The sequence below is a fragment of the Ischnura elegans genome, chromosome 3 (genome assembly GCF_921293095.1).
Source record: "Ischnura elegans chromosome 3, ioIscEleg1.1, whole genome shotgun sequence".
Classification (NCBI taxonomy): Eukaryota; Metazoa; Arthropoda; class Insecta; order Odonata; family Coenagrionidae; genus Ischnura; species Ischnura elegans.
The window spans coordinates 69,213,378-69,236,156 of record NC_060248.1 but is presented as its reverse complement, the minus strand read 5'-3'; the positions used below and the strand labels follow the sequence as shown (position 1 = coordinate 69,236,156).

The 22,779-nt window shown below is 36.6% G+C and overlaps 1 protein-coding gene across 1 annotated transcript in view; it reads right to left on the bottom strand.

Annotated features, from left to right (window-relative positions):
- The window catches only part of LOC124155201 (transcription factor COE1-A), a 245,334-nt gene that overhangs the window by 202,827 nt on the left and 19,728 nt on the right, over positions 1–22,779 (bottom strand). Inside the window, exons 5-6 of the mRNA XM_046528919.1 lie at positions 9,967–10,120; positions 8,176–8,239 (exon numbers count right to left, since the gene is read on the bottom strand). Coding sequence (XP_046384875.1) covers positions 8,176–8,239; positions 9,967–10,120 — 218 coding nt within the window. The remainder of the gene's footprint in view (positions 1–8,175; positions 8,240–9,966; positions 10,121–22,779) is intronic.

Here is a 22,779-nt window from a genome sequence, read left to right as displayed (position 1 = left end):
AAAATACAATGCAGAGGGAAATTGCAGAACTACCAAACTTTTTATCTAACCACCTTATATAACTCAAAACAGTATGATAAACATTCCTGTTTGAAAATAAAAAATATTTCATTCAAATTTAGCTACAAGGAATCAAGGAAGTGCTACAAGAATTTAGCTCGACGTTACGTCAAGGCACATCTGGCATGACTAATATCAATAGCTGTCAATAAATATGCTATCAAACACGTCTTCTAAAAAAAGAAAGAAACTTAAATTCCACAATTTACCATAGAATTAAAGGATATATACATGAATATATAGCGTCTGCAAATTGGCCAGCCAGCACCACTAGGTAAGCATTCTAATGCGAGTTTTGAGTTCGAATATAATATACTTACCAAATATTAAAATCAACATAGTTGATATAAAATGAGTGTTTCCCATTATTCACATTTTTTTTATTTAGGCATGTATATCATCGGTAGAACCAACAGAGTAATGTGAAACTCTACCTTGGAAACTCTCCCCAATAGGTTCCTTGTTTTGGCCGTAAAGCTAAACATAATAACAAAATTTAAAATCTGCGACGTAATGATTAGCTGACAAAGCAAGAGAAATACAAAGGTAAAAAATGGACTAGATTGTATAACCAGCTCCCCAAAAGATTTTCAAAAATCAAGAGATTTTTGGGCCTGCTCCAGACAAAGCTGATGATGCAAACTACATCCAAAAATATGATATAGGTACGAAATTATATGGAATTCATTTTACTTTTAAATTGCTTAAATTATTGGTATTTCTAGCTTAATTACCGTGGTTGATAATTATTGTCCAACTGTTGACATGGATGACTTTAATGGATATTATTTTTGGAACTTAATCTTTTTAACGCTTATGTAGTGCGTATTTTACAACACCAAACACGAAAACTCATCACAGCCGCTATCGGGAAACCTCCTTCAGGCGCTGACATTCACGCCAAGAGCGACATTCTGAAACAAAAGGCGGTCGCAAAGACTCAGCCAAGAGGGAGGAATCCCACCCGACCCCACAACTAACCCCGTTCTTTTCAACCACACCCCCGTCTCACTCCAACTCCTCAGTTGGTGTCGAAGCTAACCTACTGATCGTAATATTCATCCAGGATCCTTCCATGTTTAATAATGTTTTTATTTATCATATTAGAAATATCTAGACAGGAATGATTGGTTTCGTCTTATATTCGGCGACACCATATATTATGACGATGTAATAATTATCAATAAATATCTATAACCGTTGTATAGATGACGTGAATATTTCCACACACGATTTTGTAATTCCCTTGAAGAAATGACAACATGCAAATCTGAAGTTATGGAATTCATGGACGTTTTAATTTTTTAATTAGGTACAGCATTTGGAATTCAGTATTGGTATTGGGATTCCCGTGGAAATATTGCAATCTTATCTAACATAATATTTATTTGCTTTTAATTTATACGTGTATAATAAAATATTTACTTAATTTTTATTTTCATTTAACTCATTAACTTAATTTAACAATATCTATGGCGAAGATAAACTACTAATGCATCTCTACCTATCCTAATAAACATGATAAAAAGTCATATCCTACGGCACAGTTTTTTCCCTGAAATTGGTCGGAATTTAGCTAATATTGTACATTTAAATTGGGTAACTTAATTACCATTAACCACACCATTTTCCAGTAGATAAGTTGGAGGCGATGATGTGTGAGTTTCTAATTCTTAAATGAAAATTCTCCACGAATTCAATGGCTTCAGATTTACGTGTCGTTATTTACTGAAGGGAACATGAAAATAATTAAATTAGTAAATGAGACATTTGCAATATTTCCACAGGATTTCCAGGAGATTTGCTATATCTCATTTAACTAATATTTAGAACTTCCACCATATCGTGCCGCGTATCGTGCAATGTATTAAATTTTTACAGTTCCGTGTCATCTCATCCCACATCCTCGCGTACAACGGCCAGTTCATACCCGTTGAGGAGACACGTGTTGGCCCTCATTCCGCTTGTATGTCCTTCGCGACTGGTGGCTAAACATCGTCCAGGGGGAAGAGTGAGGGATTCCTTTCCCTGCCCACATCCCTTCCCACTGCCACCCCCATCGCCACCCCATCGTCCTTCGGGTCAACCCGCCCCTTTCCCTTCCCGCGACCTTCTCCCAACAGCATCGAAGCCACGCTTACTCCCTGCGTGCATTAAGTGGTATTACCTAATACTACCCGGACTCTTGCACGTACGTGAGCCAGTGGGGGCAGGGGGATTGAGAGGGGTTAGAGAGAAAGAGAAAGGGAGAGGATGGAGCGTAGGAAGTGGAGTAAAAGAAGATGGAGATGGCAGAGATGATGAGAGGGATGTGGAAGCTTGCGAGAATGCATAGAGATAAGATGGCATTATTATGTATTTTAGGCATTAAAATTATTACATGTTGAGTAGTAATATTAAGCAGTGGTAATATCAGGCTGCTTATACAAGTTTAATTTGAGAAAGGGAAACGTCCCATACATTAAGCACAATGAAATTTTTTTCAAACGATCATTTGTATACATTGGACCAAAGGAATATAATTTGTCAGATAAAATATATCATTTTTAAAGTTGTAAAAATGTTTTAAATTTAATTAAGTCATGGATACAGGCAAATGATGACGTTGTAAGATTATATTGATGTTATCAAATTTTGTTTTTTCTCATTGCAAATAATTTACTCGTTTTTTGTAGTTATGCTAGTATCACATCAGTAATGATTCAGATACCAATAGTATTTGTTGCTTATTGATACCCTTAATGAAACTTTCACTTTCTATTATCACTTTTGCATGAAAAAATGGAACCGTTAGTGATGGATATAATATTATGAAGGTTGCTTCAGCACAGGTTCTCCTTTGAGGCAACACAGGTCCTTATTCTCTTGTAAACAAATCAGTATTTGGGAATGTTTTGTTGAAAGCAATACTTTTACTTTCTTAAAAACTGAAGTAATAAAAGTTACTGGAGTAGCCGATGCTGGCTGAAATACATTAGGCAGACTTTAAACCAAATGTGGTACACAAGGAGAAGAAAGGGAAGCATGCATATGTTAGAACATTTATACATTGTTCCGGCTGTTATAAGTAATACACCCATTACTAATAACCACGTTTTTCTCTTCAATTCCTCACTTCTCTTCCTCCCATGCGTAACCCAAAACATGTAAACGGTAAACGGTAACTATGTGTTCAATCTTAATGTGATGCAGTACATTAAAACATGTTATCTAAAATACATAAGTGATGATTTAGTGGTGTTTTGCAAATTTTGATTAATTTTCTCTTATAGTGAAAATAGGCATATCAATTTTTGCTACAGAGGAAGACAAGTAACAAAGTGATTAACACCAATTGGGAGATTGAAACGTCCGCCTTTTACTCGAAGAAACACGATAGAGTCAATGTATGAATATGCGGGGATATTAAGGTCTTTGATTAAATTAAACTAACTTATGAGAGAGAGAGCGCAATAAAATAAAGATGGAGTAGGTAGAAAGAAAGAGAAGAATAGGGTTTGTTCAAGGATGCGATGACAGAAAATAGGATAAAATGCAGCGGAGAAGCGGACAAACAGTAAACTAATACCATGTCGAAGGACTGATTTATGCTGAGATTTAATAGACCATTCTTAGTCAACAAAAACGCTTTCCTTCACTGAAAGAAGCGTGAAAGTGTAAATATACAGCATCATTACTTATTTGTGTCAAAGATAAAATAAACAACAACTGAAAAAGGAGGCTATCAAAAATAAACCTATTTAATCAATGGAATAGCAGAGAGAGTACGATTAATTGTGAATTGAGGTTAATACGGATTTATTAATAATTTAAAAAATAAACCGACACGAGGGAGGAATGAAGGAAGACGATGGAAGCATAGAAACAAGCATTATGGTAGAAGAAGAAAGAAGGGATTTGTATAAAATATTATTAAAATTAGTGAGGAGATTATCTACACACATATAGTTTTAGTGTTGCAAACTTAAAGTAAATCTAACGTATGAGAATTCTGAAACTTTTAACGATTCAAATCCTATATTCAAATTCAAATTATATGGTATATATGTGAAAAGATTGAATGTTGAGATGTTTTCTGTGTGTTCATGGTCTACACATTTGTCCAAAAATATCTGTATTCTATCTGTTTTGTTGGTTAACCAATTGTCACTGAATAAATTATCGCTGTACTTAAAAATAAAAAAGAACCATGTTCGGCTGGGGACTTCATGAAGGGCAAAAATCATTAGTTAAAGATCGAAAGTCGATGAAAAATTCCTGGAATGGAAGGAAGAATTATACATATAAGTCGGGAAAAGAAGAAATAATTAAGTAAGAGATGCATGGTAAGGAGAGAAATTCAGGTTCTAGTGAAGGAATCATCTTAGGATTGTAACGAAAAATGTAGAGGGAAAAAATGGGTGAGAGACAAAAATTACTAAGGCCGAAACTGCTGACGTCAATTGAGACCTAAGGAACAGTGATATGAGGTCATAAAATATCTACCAGGATGTAATTATGCAGATTCACTAACAGAAAATTTCCTTGTACATCTGACATATCCGGAAGAGTTAGTGTTTTTAATCCACCAGGATTATTTTTGCATTATTTTTGAATGCAGAAAAATTTTGTTTTTCTGAGGGAGCTAGATTGATATACTTTTTTTTGTTTTCAAATGAAATGTAATACTAGCAAGTGATTTTTGGGATCCGAGGGTAGGAAGCTAGATATACTACCATATAGTTTTTTACTACTACCATACATAATTTATTCAACTTGCAATTAATATTAAATGTTTTCTATTTATTAAAATTTTATAGCAAATCATCGAAGAAAAACCACGTGATCTGGCACTATTTGCTTGCTAACGAGTAAGAAACACAGATTTATAACCAAGGATAAATGCTTTCCTTGAGACATGAATGTGGCACCGAAATCTAGTCATTCTCTCATACTTATAAGGGAAGCAAGTGGCCGGAAATGTTACCCTTTAACTCATAAATTTAATGGAGACTCAATTTATTAATATCTATCAAATTTATATCTATCAAATCAACAGCAATTTATAAAATAATTAGACACGCGTGGTCTATGGTAAAATACAAAACTCTCTCTGAAAGAGAACCGAATAGATGAAGGTATTTAAAACGTAATTCCCCCAATAAAATATTTTCCACGTAATAGCTATGAAGAGATTTAATTACAGAAGTTGAGTGGGTAAAATTCGATTTGTTCCAATAGGATGGGAAAAGGGAGGTCGAAAAAATTAAACTGGAGATGCAGGGAAAATAATCACGATAGGAATGGGAAAAGATCCCAGAGTAGGGGGAGGATGGCGTGGGGGAGAATGAGAGGAAAGATGTTAGAGGAGAGGGGACTGTCGTATGTTACTGTTACCAGAGGGATATAAAAACCATCCCCCTCCCCAGACGTTATATCATAATATAATAAAGTTAAATTTAATATAGGTAGGGGAATGCTTAACTTTTTCGAAAAAATGTAAAGAATTACTGAGTGGACTAACAACATTTCAACAACTTGAAAAAATTAATACAGTATTGTCAAGAGAGGTCTCATCATCATCAAGATCTTTATTAATACCATCAAAAATAGAATAACTAAATGGCAAAAAACTGACTGATTTTTCTGAAAAACTTTTTCAAAATATTTTCAAAGAAGATAAATTTAAGCAAAATATTCATGATTAAGAATACACTTACTTTAAGAAACATTCGCTGTCAAAATTTAAAAAATATATAACAATGAAGAGATTATAAAGATCCAAAATCAGAATTACACATCCACAAATAGAATAAATATGTGACTGATGCAACATTTCTACGTATTTTCATCAAAACGGGTTTTGAAGCAAAACATCGTAATAGAAAAGTATATTTTTAATAAAAATTCTCTTTCAAAATTTGAAACAACTATTTCAATGGAAAGAAGTAATAATAATGAGCAAAATAGTTAAAAATCTGCTTCAAGATTCTTGGATCTCTTTATCTATAAAATTAAAATTAATTCAACAGCATAATTTATTTCCCTCTAAGTAGTTTCTCTCGGAGTTCTGATTTTGCCATCTTCTCTACTCTACGCAACGCAACAGGAAGAGGGCGACGAAGAGGAGAAAGGGTGGGTGGTGCAAGGGAGAGTAGCCAGCAGGTAGGACGTGAGAAGAGGATTGAGCAATTGGGGAGGGTTCGCAAGAGGAGGGCTTAAGTGAGGAGCAAGGAAGGGGCTTTGGTGGAGAGTTGGTCGGTGGGGACTTAAAAGTGGGCGGGATAGTTCGGGGAATAGGTTGGTTCTTGGGTGGGAATACGAAGGGGTGGTAAATAAAGAGAGAGCGGGGTCAGAAATATGAGGAGGAATCGGCCGTGGAAGGACCGAAAAATGTAGGGAGGGGGAGAGGTCGGTAGCCCTTTGCTTCCACCGAAATCGCAGCACAGCTGATTCAAAATGAGCCCAGATTTAATTAAATAAATATTGATGCGGGAATAAATTCTATGATAAGATGAGAAAATTTCGAAATACCTCTCTTAATATTCCTCTCAGAAAGCAAGAGGTTATTTATCATCGTTACCACCGTTACCAATTACACATTTTAATATACGTGCCATTCGTTTTTCTCTACCCACTAAAATATCCATAATGTTAAAGGCTATTAGAGGCAGCACATGATTTTGGCGGTGCATGACCTCTGCTTCCCAACAAAATAGTAGCGCAGCTGACGCAAAATGAGCACAGATTTAATTAAATAAAAGTGGATGCGGGAATCAATTCTATAATCAGATGAGAAAATTTTGAAATTCCTCTCAAAATATTCATCATAGAAAACAAATAGTCATTTATCATTATTACCAACATTACCAATTATACATTTTAGTCACATATACGGAAATAACAGAAAGGTGACTCCAAAAAGGACAGATTCAATTAAATAGAAGTTGATGCAGAAATCAATTATATGATCAGATGAGAAAATGTCTGAACTCCTCTCAAAATATTTTATTATCATTAACACCGATGCTAATCATACATTTCAATACGCCATTTTTATTTCTCTACCGGCTAAAAACTTCATAATGTTAGAGACTATAGCGTCGTTACATGATTTCGATGGTATTTGACGACATAAATTTAAAAAAATACTACGTGTGTATTTATGAAAGAGATTGAGGGCGTTGGGTACCAATGTTAGAAATACCTGACAAAATGATAGCATAAGGGTTAGATGTAATTGAGACATCGACACAAATTAGCTAAGATTTAACTAACAAAAAGTATCCGAGGGAAAGTATCAATCAAAAAGTTATGATAAAAAATTCAAGGAATACTCGCATAATACTAGAATCTGGATAGTGAGTCATCATGTTTTGTTCTTTTTATTTGATGAAGTACAATAAGTATATGTGCTAGTACGTACTAATTGTACGTTTACTTTGATAAAGGGTGACATGAATAGCTGTAATTTGTAAAATTGGGGAAAGTATATAAAAAATATTATTTTTTTGAAAGAAGATGAAATTCAGCATAGGAAAAATATTAAAAATTAAAAAAAGCAAATGAAAGGGGAGAAATCGGCAAAAAGGGATTAAAAAATTTTCATTAAATTTATTTTTGATTTAATAATTTGGGGGTGAATTTCGATCATAAAAATGGTTAGTTTAGAGTGTAAAAAGACAACGTATATCCCATCGTATCATAATTATGGTATAACTCTTCTATTTGCGATATGGAAGAAATCAATTGGAGAGAGAGAATAAATTCGTATGAAGATCTTTTACATAAAAGCTATGAAAGCACAATTTCAAATAATACACAGATATTAAAATGTAGTGACATATCCAAATTTCAATCAAAACAACTTTCAAACTTCATACGACTAGTTGTAGCATTTTATTTTTAATTAAAAAATACTATACTTAGGCAATGAAAAGATTTGGATTAAACAAAAATAACGTTTTTATGTGAATTTAAATTTTGAAGAACTTGCATAAAACATTCGTTCGAATTCATTGAGACAATATTTGAAAATTTAGTTAATTACATCAATATTTGTTTTTCTTAATACATTTTATAATTTGATTATTTATGCTAATACTAAGGAAAATACTAAGTCAGTAGTGTATTTACCGTTGGCGTACAGCAGCTGTAACCGGTATTGAATGCCATTGTTGGTCTTCTGCGGTTCGGCCTCCTAGGAAAGATGGGAAATTTGGAAAACTTAGTGCATATAAAAATATCTGATACCACAATTACACTATAAGCACCGACTAAATTTGGATTTTTAAGAAAATGCAATGAAACATGTTACGAAGAAATATACACTGGTATCATTTATCATCTCAATTCGTAATAATTTTGATAGACACATATTTTAAAACTTTTAGGTATATTTTGGAAAAAATGACGACAAAATTGCCAAGAAATCACACAAATACATTAATATCTTATGGTATTGATAAATTATGTACACATCAACCATAAAGAGATTCAAAATTCTTTATGGAGAATTCATGTAATGCTATAAAGTATAGAATGTTCCACAAACAGAAGACAATAGCAATGGGAAATGTATCACATATATTGGCTGCCATTTAGGCTCAGAAAATGCTCTCTTATAGATTTGTACTCGGTACAAGAACTTGGGAAACATAAATAACCAATGAAAATTTAATTTGCGCTTTTGGTTTTCTTATTGTTGGACAAAATACGAGAAAAAAGAATGAAACACAGGCCCTTTTGTGTTTTTTCATGCATCTCTCTCTTTAGTGATAGATACTCTCATTTTTATGGATGGTGGAAAAAATGTATGCAAGCACAACCCTTAAGGTATTTTAACTAACTTATGCCTATTAGAAAATTTTACACATCATCATAACACACAAAAAACAATTTATATTTGGAGATAAATACATGCTGAGAATTTGAAATAAATAATATGAATTAACTTGAACTTTTTCCGCTTTGTGAGCAATGGTAAACAACCTTTTCACTTGGAATTTATCCTCCCGATGTTACAATCGCTATATGTAATATCGTTTAATAACATCCATTAATTAAGAGCAGGGAAGACTTTTCTTTCTAAGATACTCAGGAAGTGCATCAATGACCGCTATAAATTTAGTTTTATATACAATTATCCTCCGTACATAGGCAACCAGCTGAACGTAAAAGATAGTCCATATTGCCTATTGGAAGGGGATGTGTGAAGAAGTGGACGTATTGCCTAAACTCGGTCATTTGCTCATGCAGGTCCAAGATGAAATTTCTATAACCAATGGCACAATTTTCACCTCCATTCTTCATCCCTCAGTCCTCTTCTTCATTATTCAGACAATGTACCATTTCCACCTTTTCACCAAACTATTTCGTTCTTCTTACCGTGCCATCAAGAACATCCTTGAGTGAGCAGCTATTCCTTATCATAATCCTTAGATTATCCGTCAAAACTCACTTTGTTAAGTTGACCAATCTTTTTCATCATCAGTACCACAACAGAACATATTCATCTCACTTAATCATTCTTGATTCAGTACAACAAGTAGCCTTTTAATGGAAAATTACCCTAAAGCTGGAAAAGGCTTCAAAATAAAACGTTAAGGAAGTATTTTCAGCGATTAACTTCATCTGTGGATTACATTTATCCAGGGATTAAGAAAATAAATCTGGTTAAACCAGTAAATGTTCTTAATATAAAGGTTAACGGCACAATGGAAATGATTTTTCTCAAACTTATAGTAATATAATAGCTTGCAAAAATGTCTTAATTGAAATATACCCCACACTATTGTGCATTACCTTGGCAGCGAAGTTTTTAAAAATAAAATTGCGAAATGGCTGGCGCATCCCAAGATATGTGAAATACACTACATTTATTCTTTAAACTGAAAGTGATATCCATAACGATGGAGGTATACCCACCTGGTCTTTTTCGATGAAGCCGATGAAGGCCGTTCTTTCGATTTCCACTGGCTGTCCTGCTCGGTCGTACAGCGCGATGACGAAATGGAAAAAATTCGACTTCCTGAGGTTGCTTGGAGGCTGCTTTTCGAAATGCGCCCGCCCAATGCCGACACTACGAGGAAAAACAGATAATAATATGCATTATTATCAATATTGAAGGAAGGAAAGAAATCAAGTAGTACTAAAATAATTTGATTTTCACTCTGATTCACTGTAAAACGATTTTTTTACAATTAAATGTGTTTCAGAGAAATTAAACAAGTAAAATAGTAAAGATAAATAGCTGGGAAATCAAAAAAAAATTATCCAATATCATTGACCATATTAAATTATATTAAATACATTGAAAAATTTTCAAATACCACAAAATCTATAAAGATTTGTTTCTTAACTTATTATGATAACGTGGAGAATATAAGTTTTTTAATATAAAAAAGTTTGACGCATAGTTACAGTGGATCGATTTGCGAATTTCACTTTTTACACAGAAAATGTAAATTATCATCATAATTCGGACTTTGTTAATGAAATAGTTAATTATATGCTAGAATTTGAAATGAGCCACAATATTTATAGGTATGGAGGTGGAAATAACTTTTTTAAAGAAAATATGCAATAACAAACCAATCCATTATCCACCAATGTTTTTGCACCGTATTTTCATCAACACACTTATAAAGCACTCAAATATAACCATAATATTTCCAAATTTTTCAGAAATTACTCCGCTTATGTATATACCCTACTAGATAGTCTAAATTAAAAAAAAAGCAATAAGCATAACAAGGAATAAAACTAAGTCATACACTACAAAAATAAAGTATTCAAGCCGGTTAAGAGCGAGAAAACTAATTATCACGATGATAAAATATTATAAAATAATGGTGGATACGTGTTAAAACGGAGTCATCGCCCAAATGACATATATTCAGCCGTATTCCTCTGCAAGCAGACGAGGGCCAAGTGAAAAAGATGGTTAATATTGAGTTCCAGCCTTTAATTAAAAGCCAAAGAAGGCTAAATACAATTCGATCACAATCAAATGCATTGTTAAATTCAATTACCTTCATAAGACTAATAATTATGCCACCTATCGATTTAAATAACTAATGTGGCAATAAATATTGAACACACAATCATCGGGCTCCTTTATCCATCATTCAAAATCGGTTACAAACGCTTTTAATTCACGGGATGTTCCAGCGACATTTTTGCGAACAAGTTCAATTGAAAATAAACGACAAAAACATCGACACTTGGAGCAAATGAATATGACGTTCGAATAAGTTTCAGTATTGTATATTGTAATTAGCAAGGGTAGAGTGTTAATGAGGGAAAATTGCCTCGCGGCTCTTTCCCTCACTCGAATCCCTGAGGGGCGACGAAAATTTAAAAAAAGAAACAAATGACAAACGAATTCGAAAACGAGCAAACCCATCGATACATTATTATTAAACGAGAGTGTCGTAATGGAAGGGAAGGGGGAAGTTTTTGGATCTCTCGCAGGATGTGTGACTCAATATATCTCACATGTTTTTTTCCTCGTTTTTTTTTGCAATTTTTTTCACGAAACCATCGGTATGGGTTACTCCACCCTATTTATTATTTTTTTTCATCGAGCATCTTTTTTCCTCCCCCTCTCTTCTGGCTATACAACCAGCAATTCGCGGGGTAACGGTTAACTTTTTCCTCCCTTCCTCCGAGTAAAAAAAATGCAAGCACGCAGCAATTCATCCACACATCGGTTTGCTTCCTCCGTTATTCTTTTTTTTTTCGCGCAAAACGCACATGCATCAATCGTCGAAGGCAAAGTCATTTTCGGTCATTACAATGGAGTCCTGTTTAGGGCGATCGTGGGAGTGGGTTAGATGAGCCAATGTGTGGGTTACTGAAAGGGTTAAAGGGGGTTTGGGGTGATAGAAGGGGACACACTCATGGAGGCATGCGAGGCTCCCTGCAAAAAAAAATATCTAGTGAAAAACGAGCGGGCTGAAAAAAAAGTGGACGGGGTTACGACGAAAAGGCAGGCGGGAAAACGGCCGACAATAAAAAGGAGACAATAACGCTTGAAAAAATTCACAGTGCACGAACAATTGCGCCTGAGCAAGGTGGAAGGAGGGTAGTGACTGTGGAGGTAAAACTTCGATGAGCATGCAAAAATAAAGCGTGGCAAAAAATCAAGTCAGACAAATTCGGCAAGCTTTTATTCCTCCAAAAGTGCAGTCAGACTCATGCAGTTTCTTCAGGTGAACTTGATGGATTTTTCCCTATTCTGGGTATCAATTTGTTCACTCTATTGTGAATCATTTCAAAATCAGATAGCATTTCAGTTTTCAGCGAAACTAAAGAACGAAAAGGAAATGGAGATATGATATAACAAAGATGGATAACGCCCTAATGTAGATAAATGTAAAGAAAGACAGTAAATCTAAAGTGGTTTCCTAGACAAATTAACTTAGAATGCTGTCAAAAAATAATCTTTCACCTCTTGCCCAGCCTTTTTGCGCCTTTGATGTTTATATCTCCTCATACTCTCAATCTCCTATCTGGATTATTCATTTTACTCTCAGGGACCAGTAAAAAATGAAATAATTCACATCCCCAGATATTCCAAAGTTCTTTCTAATGAGGAGAAATGGTTAGTAAAGAAAATCTGAAGAAAGACCTAAGAACGCTTATGCAATTTAACCTCACCATTTAATTGCAACTTTATAATATTGCTCCTTCCTGGCATTTTTTCACCGACTGTCTATAATAAAACGTGCGCCTATGAAAATAAATTAATCCATGCACTTCATTTAGTTTTACTTTTTCAGGTCCTTTGATCTCAGTACATTAGATTAGAGATTATCTGATATTGCTCATAATTGATAAAGGAAACAATTTAAATTTTGAATTAAAGATTTTTATACTATGATTTTATCCTAAATAACTGCCAGCAATACTTTCAACTTGATGTTAACTTGTCCCCGTTTAAATGACAAGGAACCCAGATTATTCAAAATAAACTGATGTGTGCGCGCTACCGATTTCTGACTCCTCGAGATTAGTGACCCCCCTTTTTCTTCTTCGTCAAAACTTTGTACATTCAGAATCGTTTTTAACTATCTAAGTGTAGGAGAAATAAATCAAAATGCAACAGTTAATCCAAGTAGAGTTTTTGAAAATTGCCAAAATAAAGAAATTTGAGTACATGAAAAGCGACCCGTTTGACGAGGAATTGAAAATATACTTTCCTCAGTATTATAAAATATAACATCTGAAACTGCTTTGCAATCTCTTAAAATTAGAATTGCTTACTCTATAATAAGGTTGTAATACATATGTAAAAAATCATAGAAAACCAATTCAAAATCCACTGGTTACGGGCATTTCAACTAATTAGACGGCGTGATTCACGTAATTATTGCTATCAACACTATCCATAGAGAAAAATCCAATCAAGCCTCTAAGTATGCGACTTGAACTCTGCAAATCATGTCCAAGCGAGGGCGAAACCAAAAATAAAGCTGATACGTATGAGAACGAGAAACAAACCCCGATGCACATAATTGGCCTTCAGAATTAATCAAACGCGATGGAGCTTACAATAACGGAGGTCTCTCGGAAGAACGAGAATTGGAACAGCAAGCAATTCGATGATGAACTCACCGAAAGGTTAATTGAAAAGCGGTTTTCTCAAAGTGTAATTAATAGAAGATTCCTCGAGAGGTTTGTCAGAAAGCAGCTCGAATCTCTTTTGTTACAACCAAAACAGGTGTTTCCGAGAATGTGTTACTTCGAACGACGCAATTTTAATATAATTTCATTCGCTGATAAACGGCATTTCACAAAATGCAATCGTTTTATTGATTGTGTGCTGAAAGGAGGAGGGACTCTCCCACACAAACACGGCGGAACGAAATTACCAAGGTGTATAACACTTTAATTCGCTCTGAACATTCGGCTCAGTAAATTAATTGTGGCATTAAATACAGCGTGAGCGCAAATTTTTCTTTTTTTTCACGATTTACAATCGCATAATCCGTTTCGCGCCTGAATTAATTCACTACCTACTGCAAGGTTGCGGAGCGGGGTTTTAAACAAAAACACACGCGCGATAAATGCCTATCACTTTAACTCACAACGGAAGCTCAGAGTCGAAAATGAATACAGCGTCCCTACATATTTAATCGGGAATGCGTATGTATTTATATATTGACAAAAACCATGCATGGACATAAGCTCACACGAGCCTTGCATCACAACCGTACTGCTTAAATAATGAATTAAAAAATTCCATTCAGACCGGGCGGCGAACGTGTGAATAATTGGCTGAAAAAGGCCGGTGTTGGATGTGGGTGACTTGAAAGTGTGCAATTTTTTTGCGCCGTTGTTCCTTCAGTTTCGGGAAAAAAGAGAGGGAAATGTATTGGGTGAGAGGGATAACGAGAAAGCGAGGTATAGAAGGACATAGTGAAAGAGAGAGAGGAAACACAGGGAGTGGGGGAGAAGAGCAAACAGCCGCTTGTTGTCTCTTTGCGGTGGTATGTCAAGAGCGTAAAACGTCAGAGGCGCTTCGGTCCGGAAAACAAAAGAATATTAAAAATCCGCATGCCGTGCATTTGTCACGCCATCTGTTTGCTTTGCACCCCTCACCCTTCTCTTGCCAACTGACCCCTGGTTTTTCCTCGCAACGCTCACATCCCACTTTCTCTCCATGTTCGCTGAGATCGTCCAACCATTGGCCGACCTCGGAACGATGGATCTGACACCTATTTTACATCCTCTTCCGAAATATGGCAAGATAAAAAGGAATTCATAGATTAAATTAGATATTTTGTTGCTGTTTCTTTTAATTGGAGGTGGATGACACAGAATTTTCTTTGGTAAGATAGATTAAGGCTTTATTGTATACAACAAAACACGTGCCTAGTGGCAGATCATTTCAAGCCATTAAAAATGAATTCGCTCTCTCATGATTTCTAAGTGAAATTAAAACTGAAGTATGTACGCATATTTACGTTAAAGGTGATAATATACTTGATAATGTTCCCAGACACAGTACGATCGCCAAATTAAGCTTCTTTCAAGTAAAAATAAATCCAATTTCATAATAATCAGAGAATATTGACGATATTACGAAAAAAGTTTAACAAGTAAAACCGTTATTCCCTCTCCGTCAAAAGGTATCATCTCTTCACGAATGTCACAATGAGGAACAAGAAGAGTAAGGATGCGTAGACGGGGAAGGCTTACCCAATGAACACTAATCACGCCTGTCTGAAATTGCCGAGAAAACAATAGATATGGTAATAGTTACTCCTCAAAGTGATAAACAGCATAGTTCTAAGATGATTTGGAGAGAATCGAAGCTTTATCAGGACTCAAAAAAGAAGGCGATAAAACTTAATCGGGCATATCTTGAGGCTTGTTGGCCTCATTAAGAAAAAAATTAAGGGAAGGAGTGAAGGATGAGAAAGAGGAAAATAAATAAACTTAGGAGCGAAAAGACAAGCTGAAAAGAAAATTTAATGGAGGGCTGATAAAACCAATCTAAGAACTATAAAACAGTGATGATGATGACAAGACCGAAGAAGAGTTCTACTTGATGTGAATAAAAAGAAATATCACAATACGTAATTTGTCAGGTCAAATGGAAGAAAGCAATGTTGGAAATTACCAAACGACAAGAAAGCTGGCCGAGGTTTGCATACTATCGCAAAAGATTCTAACCATCGTTTCTAATGAATAATATAGCCATAATTCTACTAAACAAGCGAGCGAAGAGATTTTTAGAAATACGAAAAAAATTAGAAATACTTAATAGGGAAACGTTTAATGGGAATTGACCACGATGGACGAGCATGGAAGAAATCAGGAGTAGAAACAGAAATGTTTTATGACTTACCTTGGGAGATGGAGAGGGGGTTGAAGGTGGGCGAGGGTTTGAGTATGATTGTCGTCGTAGGGGCGAAGCTACGGGTTTCTCTCAAGGGTGCGATGAAAAAATGCCGAAATTGAATCAAATATGACACTCTTGCTCTTATGCTCGCTTCAAAATCTCACTCTTTCTGGTTCTCTTTTTGTCACACACTATGTTTCCCTTCCCGTGCTCTCGAACGTAGTGGTATTCACTCATCCACTGTCCGTCGTCGTGGACCTTTTCTTTAGATTCTAAAATTCTCACAATTCTTGGGTCCTTCTTCCTCCAACGGCCTTAGGATGACCCACGTCAAATCAAGAAATTTAGCCAATTTTTCAAGCATACTAATAAAAAAATCGATGTCATAAATGATGCGTCATTACGTACCAAGCTATAAAATTTCCCCTCGGTGAATATCAAGGAATTATTCTAAGCAAGGTTAAACAAGAAAAAGTACTAGGAGGAATTCGTAATATAACGGAATTCTATCCAGCTGCTACAGCAGTCAAAAATCTAATCAACGAAACCTGACAATACTGCGTATTTGAGTAATATCCTCTCATCATTTATTGCCCAAAAATACTACTTGTAAGAGCTATATTAAACAGCAGAACCTTTCATTTAAAAATCAGGACGCTCTTTCGCGGAAGAAGGCTCGGAAATAGTAAAGCAAGTGATTATAAATTTAAAAAACGGCACTCATTCAGTAAGCAGATGGTGATGACGTCGTTCATCGTAGGGGTACAAAATTTTTACTCCAAAAAACAAAACGAGGAAATTTAAGTCTTATCGCGCCCTGATTTCATCGCTGAAAGTGCTACACTGCTCGAAAGTAGAAACGGGAAATGTGCAGCCATTTGCGATCTCGTACGGAATAATTCAATCGGAGCAATCCAATTACGCTAACGCGAGACCTTTTACAGGGATACACTCTGGCGGGCGCGGTAAAACTGAAAGGTGATTGCGCCGGAGGAAGTCTTCACACATCAACGCGTGCCATCAAATGAGTGCGATACGCATAAAGCGGGGTGAAATAGCACATGGGAAAATCAACAGTGGTTAAAAATGATATCGGTGGTGAGTGTTGTAGAATTTAACGAAGTTCCATACAAAAATCAATTGATATACATACTTAAGTAATGATGTTTTAACCAGGAATTGAAGACCCAAATATACTTTATTGCCTCCAAATATGTTCATGAAAATACCATAATTGAAGGGGAACCACCAAAATTCCACTTTTTATCTTGTAGCAGCACCTAAAGCGAAAAACACGCTGTTATCATATTTGTCACAACTACGACTAAATATATGTCAAAAGGAAACAGGATGTAGATAATTTTTTAAAAGTTTTCTGGGTAAAAAAAAGGATGCAAATATATCATAATTGAATGACTAATATTTTGTTTCGTTCAAGTAAAATTAGAACTATGTTCATAGGTCTGATAACACGAAACAAGCTTTTTTAAATTTGTCTACAGGTTTTTTCGCCGTAATAAAGCTACAATTGCGATATAATTTTATTGGAATAAAGGTAGAGAGCTGCCTAAAACAAAGGTATAAATTTTGGGAAATTTTACTTTCGAATTAAATGTTACATAGCTAATATGTGTATTCAATACGTACATAAATGTATATACGCATCTATCAATCAATGTATCAAACGTATCTATCAAACCACCAAAAACGACGTGAAGACAAAACATAGGCTCTCACGGGTACTTTCAATGGGAATCACAGAAAAGAGGCAGAGGGCTTGACACAAAATCCGATGGAATAAGTCAATATTAATGGGACACGAGGTAATGAATCTTAATCAAGCGCGTCTCTTAAGGTGTAATTTAGCTTGAAAATTCTCAATGGAAAATTAAGCCAAACATTCCGCTAAAGTGAAAAGCAATGAACATATGCCACCATCCATTTAATGAGTCGTATGGCCTTCACATGTTTATTTTGAAAGGGCCAACCCTGGGTGCAGGTGCTGCGATAAATTTAACGTAATAACAGATTTACTGGGCCATGTCCGAGCAATGGTCGCGATTGTGGCTTTAATGCCGTGGTTCGATGCACTCTGTAATCCTCACAGAAGCAAATATTCGGCCTGGGAGGACATCATTCCAATATCTGTGTTGATGGTCGGAATAATCAAATTCAAACACGTTGTCTTTCGAACAACAGGGGCCAGTAACGCAATATCTTTCACCCAGGCACCTATCATTATTCCTTTGAGTTAGATGTTGTTTCACCACGAAATTTGAGATAAGAATATGGCTCGGGAAAGAATGCAATTACATTCGATCAGTGCGATATGAGATACTGCAGTTCAAATTTTGTCCCTATGGCAAAAGTAACCTATAAAGGCAATCTACTATTATTCCGGGTAAAGTAAGTTCAATACCGATTCGAGTGACATCGTCTACCGAATCCATTTCGGAGAGATTAATAGTTTTCATCACTGAAGCATTTCATGAAGAGTTCCTATTAATGAATGAAGCTTTCCTGATATCCGACCTGTTCCTGAGGCATGGGTAAAAAGGTTAAGTTTTTATGGGCATTAGTACAGTGCTGACTGTACATCAATTTCAAAATTATCAGTTTCACCTGATTAAGATTCACAATTTAAAATAAATTCCTTCTTCCGAAATGAAGAGGATTTCCTAATGTTCAGTTCACGAAGTATTTTCCTGAAGTGCAAAACCTTTATAATAAATATAACACGTAAAACTGTGGTAGAGACAATGTTTTGCACTAAAATAGTTACTCACCAAACCCAAAGACAATTTTTGGAAAATTTTAGCTACGCATTCGAAAATCCATCTAAAGTATTCTCTATTACTTCACTAAGTAACCCGATCTTAAATTAACCTTATCTCAAAGCAATTTTAATAATTCACTCTTGCAATAATTATTATAGATATATATTATTTTTAACTATGTATAATTATTTCATCTTATTTTAGGGAAATTTTATGTGCTATTTGGACTCTATATTTATGAATAGATGTCCACAATAGTCTATTTATTGCATTTTTGCGGAATACTTGTGGTTTTTACAATGAAATCTTTCTTCACGAAATTCGACAACAAAATAATTTTTACCAAGTTCTAGAGAATAAATGATGCAATTTTTCATGCCTTTGATAGACCGATGGTATTAACTGCTTTTGTGATCATCACGTAATTTCAGCGCGAGTCATTTAGGAAAGCATCACTGAGGGAATGATGACAAAAGTACTTGAGCGCTGCATCGCGAGAGCTCCATCAATCGGATGCCGAGCGCACCCCTTAATCCGAAGATGGCCCTTAGGCTTTTCCTCGCCTGTAACTGCGCCCGGTGGCGGCAGCGGCGGCGCCAGCGGAAGGGTTATACATCTTGGGCCGGAACGAAACAAACGACGCCAGCGTCGGCGCTCACTTTTCCCGCGTTCTCTCCCGGCGGGCTCGTCGCGCCTAATCGCCGGCGATTGCCATGCCGGGCAGGCGAATTAATCCACGACGGCGGGCGGGAAATTTAGCGAATCACGTGGTCGCACGAAACCAACAACCCGTGGCTCGCATCTCTTTTGCTCTTACGGACATCTAATCCGGGGAAACCTCGTCTCTCGGTCCCCGATCGTGTCTCTCACATATTTTCAACGTTGCAGAAAATGCCTCGGCTTCCATCTCAATTATCCAATTCATTTGCCTCAAAACAATTGTTTTACGATGGTCGTTTTACTGGATGATAATACTCAATAATTTTTTTACAAATCACTAAGGTAAATCGATCATATTATCTGCAATCGTAAGCCTCACCGTATGAGATAGCTGTCTCTTTTCACCTACTCCAGGCGCTCAAATGTTGCTCTTCAAGCTGGTTTTAAAATTCCATTTGTGTATATTTTCATAACAAATACGATAAATTAAATAAAATGGGAAGGAATCCTTACTGATCATTTATTCTCCTACTATATGTATCATATTATTAAATAAGCAACGAATCTATCGATGCATCTATACAAAAAATAATACTACCCTTTCCATCCTCCTTCATACTCACTACAACAAGCTGTGCAAATGTAACTGGTCCCCAAGCATGTTAGGTCACGACTTTACTACTTCAATTTGGTTGCTACATGTTGCAATTTTGGATATTTTGATTGTATTTGATTAGACACGGTTCGTAATTTGATCTGTCGGAATGGCATGCCGACAGCTATGCCATACGGATGATGATTCCGAAAGGAGACGATATTTTCAACAAGAAATAACGAATCATTTTTTACGCGGAACGCAAAGGAACAAAAAATGTAAGTTTCCATATAATTGCTTAGCCAATTAATGAAACTATGGAGTTCATTGCATTTAAAAGTTTCTATTTGCTACTGATATAAAACAGTTGCATAGAACGGTCTCATACACAAGTCTCATACATAAAAAGGATGATTAAAATGACCACCACACACCTCCGAATGGACTGGAATCATTCCAGGATGATATTTTTATCGGGGCTCGGACACATTAATATCCCCTCCACCACCCAACGGTAATCCGTCTCCCCGAATTCCTAGAGCATTGTGCTATCCACCCAAACGAACACAACATCCCTTCCCTGGTCGAAAAAAAAACAAATGCTGCCGAACAAACACCCAAAACCCCTTCCCCGCAATAGCGCTCATTTACCTCATCCCTTCCCGTCCATCCATCGCTCCTCTCCGGCTCGCGCTCACCTGGGAGCACTCATTCACTTGCTAACTCCACCCCGCCCTACCCACCCACCCCGAAAACCCACAGTCCGCCATTTCCCCCTTTTTCGCAAAGGGATTTATTGTCGATATGAAACAGATTTCTCGGGCCGGACCAGTAACAGAGGACGCCACACGGGTGCCATTATCAAAACCCTCTGCTTTGAACGGTAGATGGGGGATGGGGATGGGGATGAACGGAGCGAGGACGCAAATCCATCTACACGCACACGTGTACTTATGTGGATGAACCCCTCAGCGTGGGAGGGGGGGGGGGGCAAACATACCGGGCGTAGAGGGAAAAACTTAAGAATGCTGTTCGTCGGTAAGTATATTTAAGATATTTCGAGTGTCGTACAGTGATTATTTTAAATCGCGGATAAATGATTCACAAACTCCATGAAACGCGAGGACAGATAACTTTGATAAAGCTGAGAGTATATTTCGTGTAAACCTTCAAAACCACCTATATAAGCCATACAAAACAACGTTCGGGCAGAGGCACGGAGATGGTGATGATTATACTTTTTATTCATATACATCGCAGTTAGCACTCAAAGTATTTAATTTCTTTAACCCAGAATGCTAGAAGAAAACTATTTTGGTAAAATTATCGAGGGCAAAGCTCAACCTGGACTAGGTGACTGATGTACGAATTTAATAAATTTAGACTAAGGGACCGGTTTATTTCAACGCCTCACTACACACCGCGAGAATTTTTAGGGTGTCCACAGGCTTTCCGCGGATTTGAACTCGGGACCCAGCGATCAGTAGGAAAACACTTTTACCATAAGTCCATCACAATACCCAAGTTTCCATGTTGGTTTCCACGGAGATTTTGACTGTAGGCAGTGATTCTTCCCGTTTCCTTCCGCAGGGCCGGTTCTAGACATTTTTAATAGTATAAGCGAGCAACATTCGCCCCCCCCCCTCAAAGATAACCTCAGCGGTAGAAGGGATTCTTTGTGGATATATTTAAAAAATAAATGCAAATACTTTATGAATAAGGGTGGAGACTTAAACGTTAGCGTGAAATCATAAATTGCTTGTTCATATATATTCATTGTGATACTTTTAGAGTTTAAAAAACCAATTATATACATACATATTGGACTGAGTACTTAGACTTCCCCTTTTGCTTGGCGCCCTACGCGGCCGCGTACTTTACTTACCGCTTAAAAGGCCCTGTCCTTCCGCCAAAACCCATTTTTCTGGACAAATGGATGAACGAGGAAGGCATGCCGGAAGAATCACTGCCAACAATACCTAAGTACAAGGGCGGATCCAGGATTTCTTTCTGGGGGGGGCATCAGTGTCTGACAACCAAACGGTCTCCTCATCTTTGGGATTAAAAACTACATGCAACAATAATCCACGAAATATACTCATAATTTTACAAAATAGAAAAGTTATTAATATTTAAATATTTATATATTTTATATTAAAATTTTATAACATTTGCATTAAAAATCTCGTCTATTTTTTTGAAGTGTCTGGGGGGTCACGTGCTCCGGTAGCTCCCTCCCCCCAAAGATCGTCTATGCCCAAGTGTTCATCGAAAATTTTGCTGTCATGTTTACACTGGTGGTGGTGTGACGCAGTTGTCACCCCCGTCCCTGACGCCCCCTGGTGTCCGGGAGTGCATGAACACAAACACGAGAGCACGGCCTCCCTCGTCGACGCTTAAACTCTCAATCACGCGCCCACACGCACACTTGAGCAGAGCACAAACGAGCCTCCCCACTCACCTCTTTCTCCCTCCCTCCGTCGCGCCGTCCCAACCCCGACTACCTAACCCTTTATCTAACTCTCGGCTCTCGATCGGCTCCATATTTTCACGAGGACAAGATTAACGCCCTCACCGAGTGGACCTTCCGGTCGCCCGGTTGAACTTTTTGCCCTTCCATCTCACCTTGAGTCGACCCATCCTTGCCCTCGCAGACATCCCGATGAAAAGAGCCACTGTTGGACCACAGGTGAAATGGGACGGGCATAAATACCTAGAGCATCGGGTTTACAATTATGGGACATAACTTGGTAAAATATTGAAATATAATTCAGGGCGCATTTATGATTTTAAGAGTTGTAAATAACGGCAACTTTTTATGCTGATATTCTTTGCAAGAAGTCTTTTTAGGCATG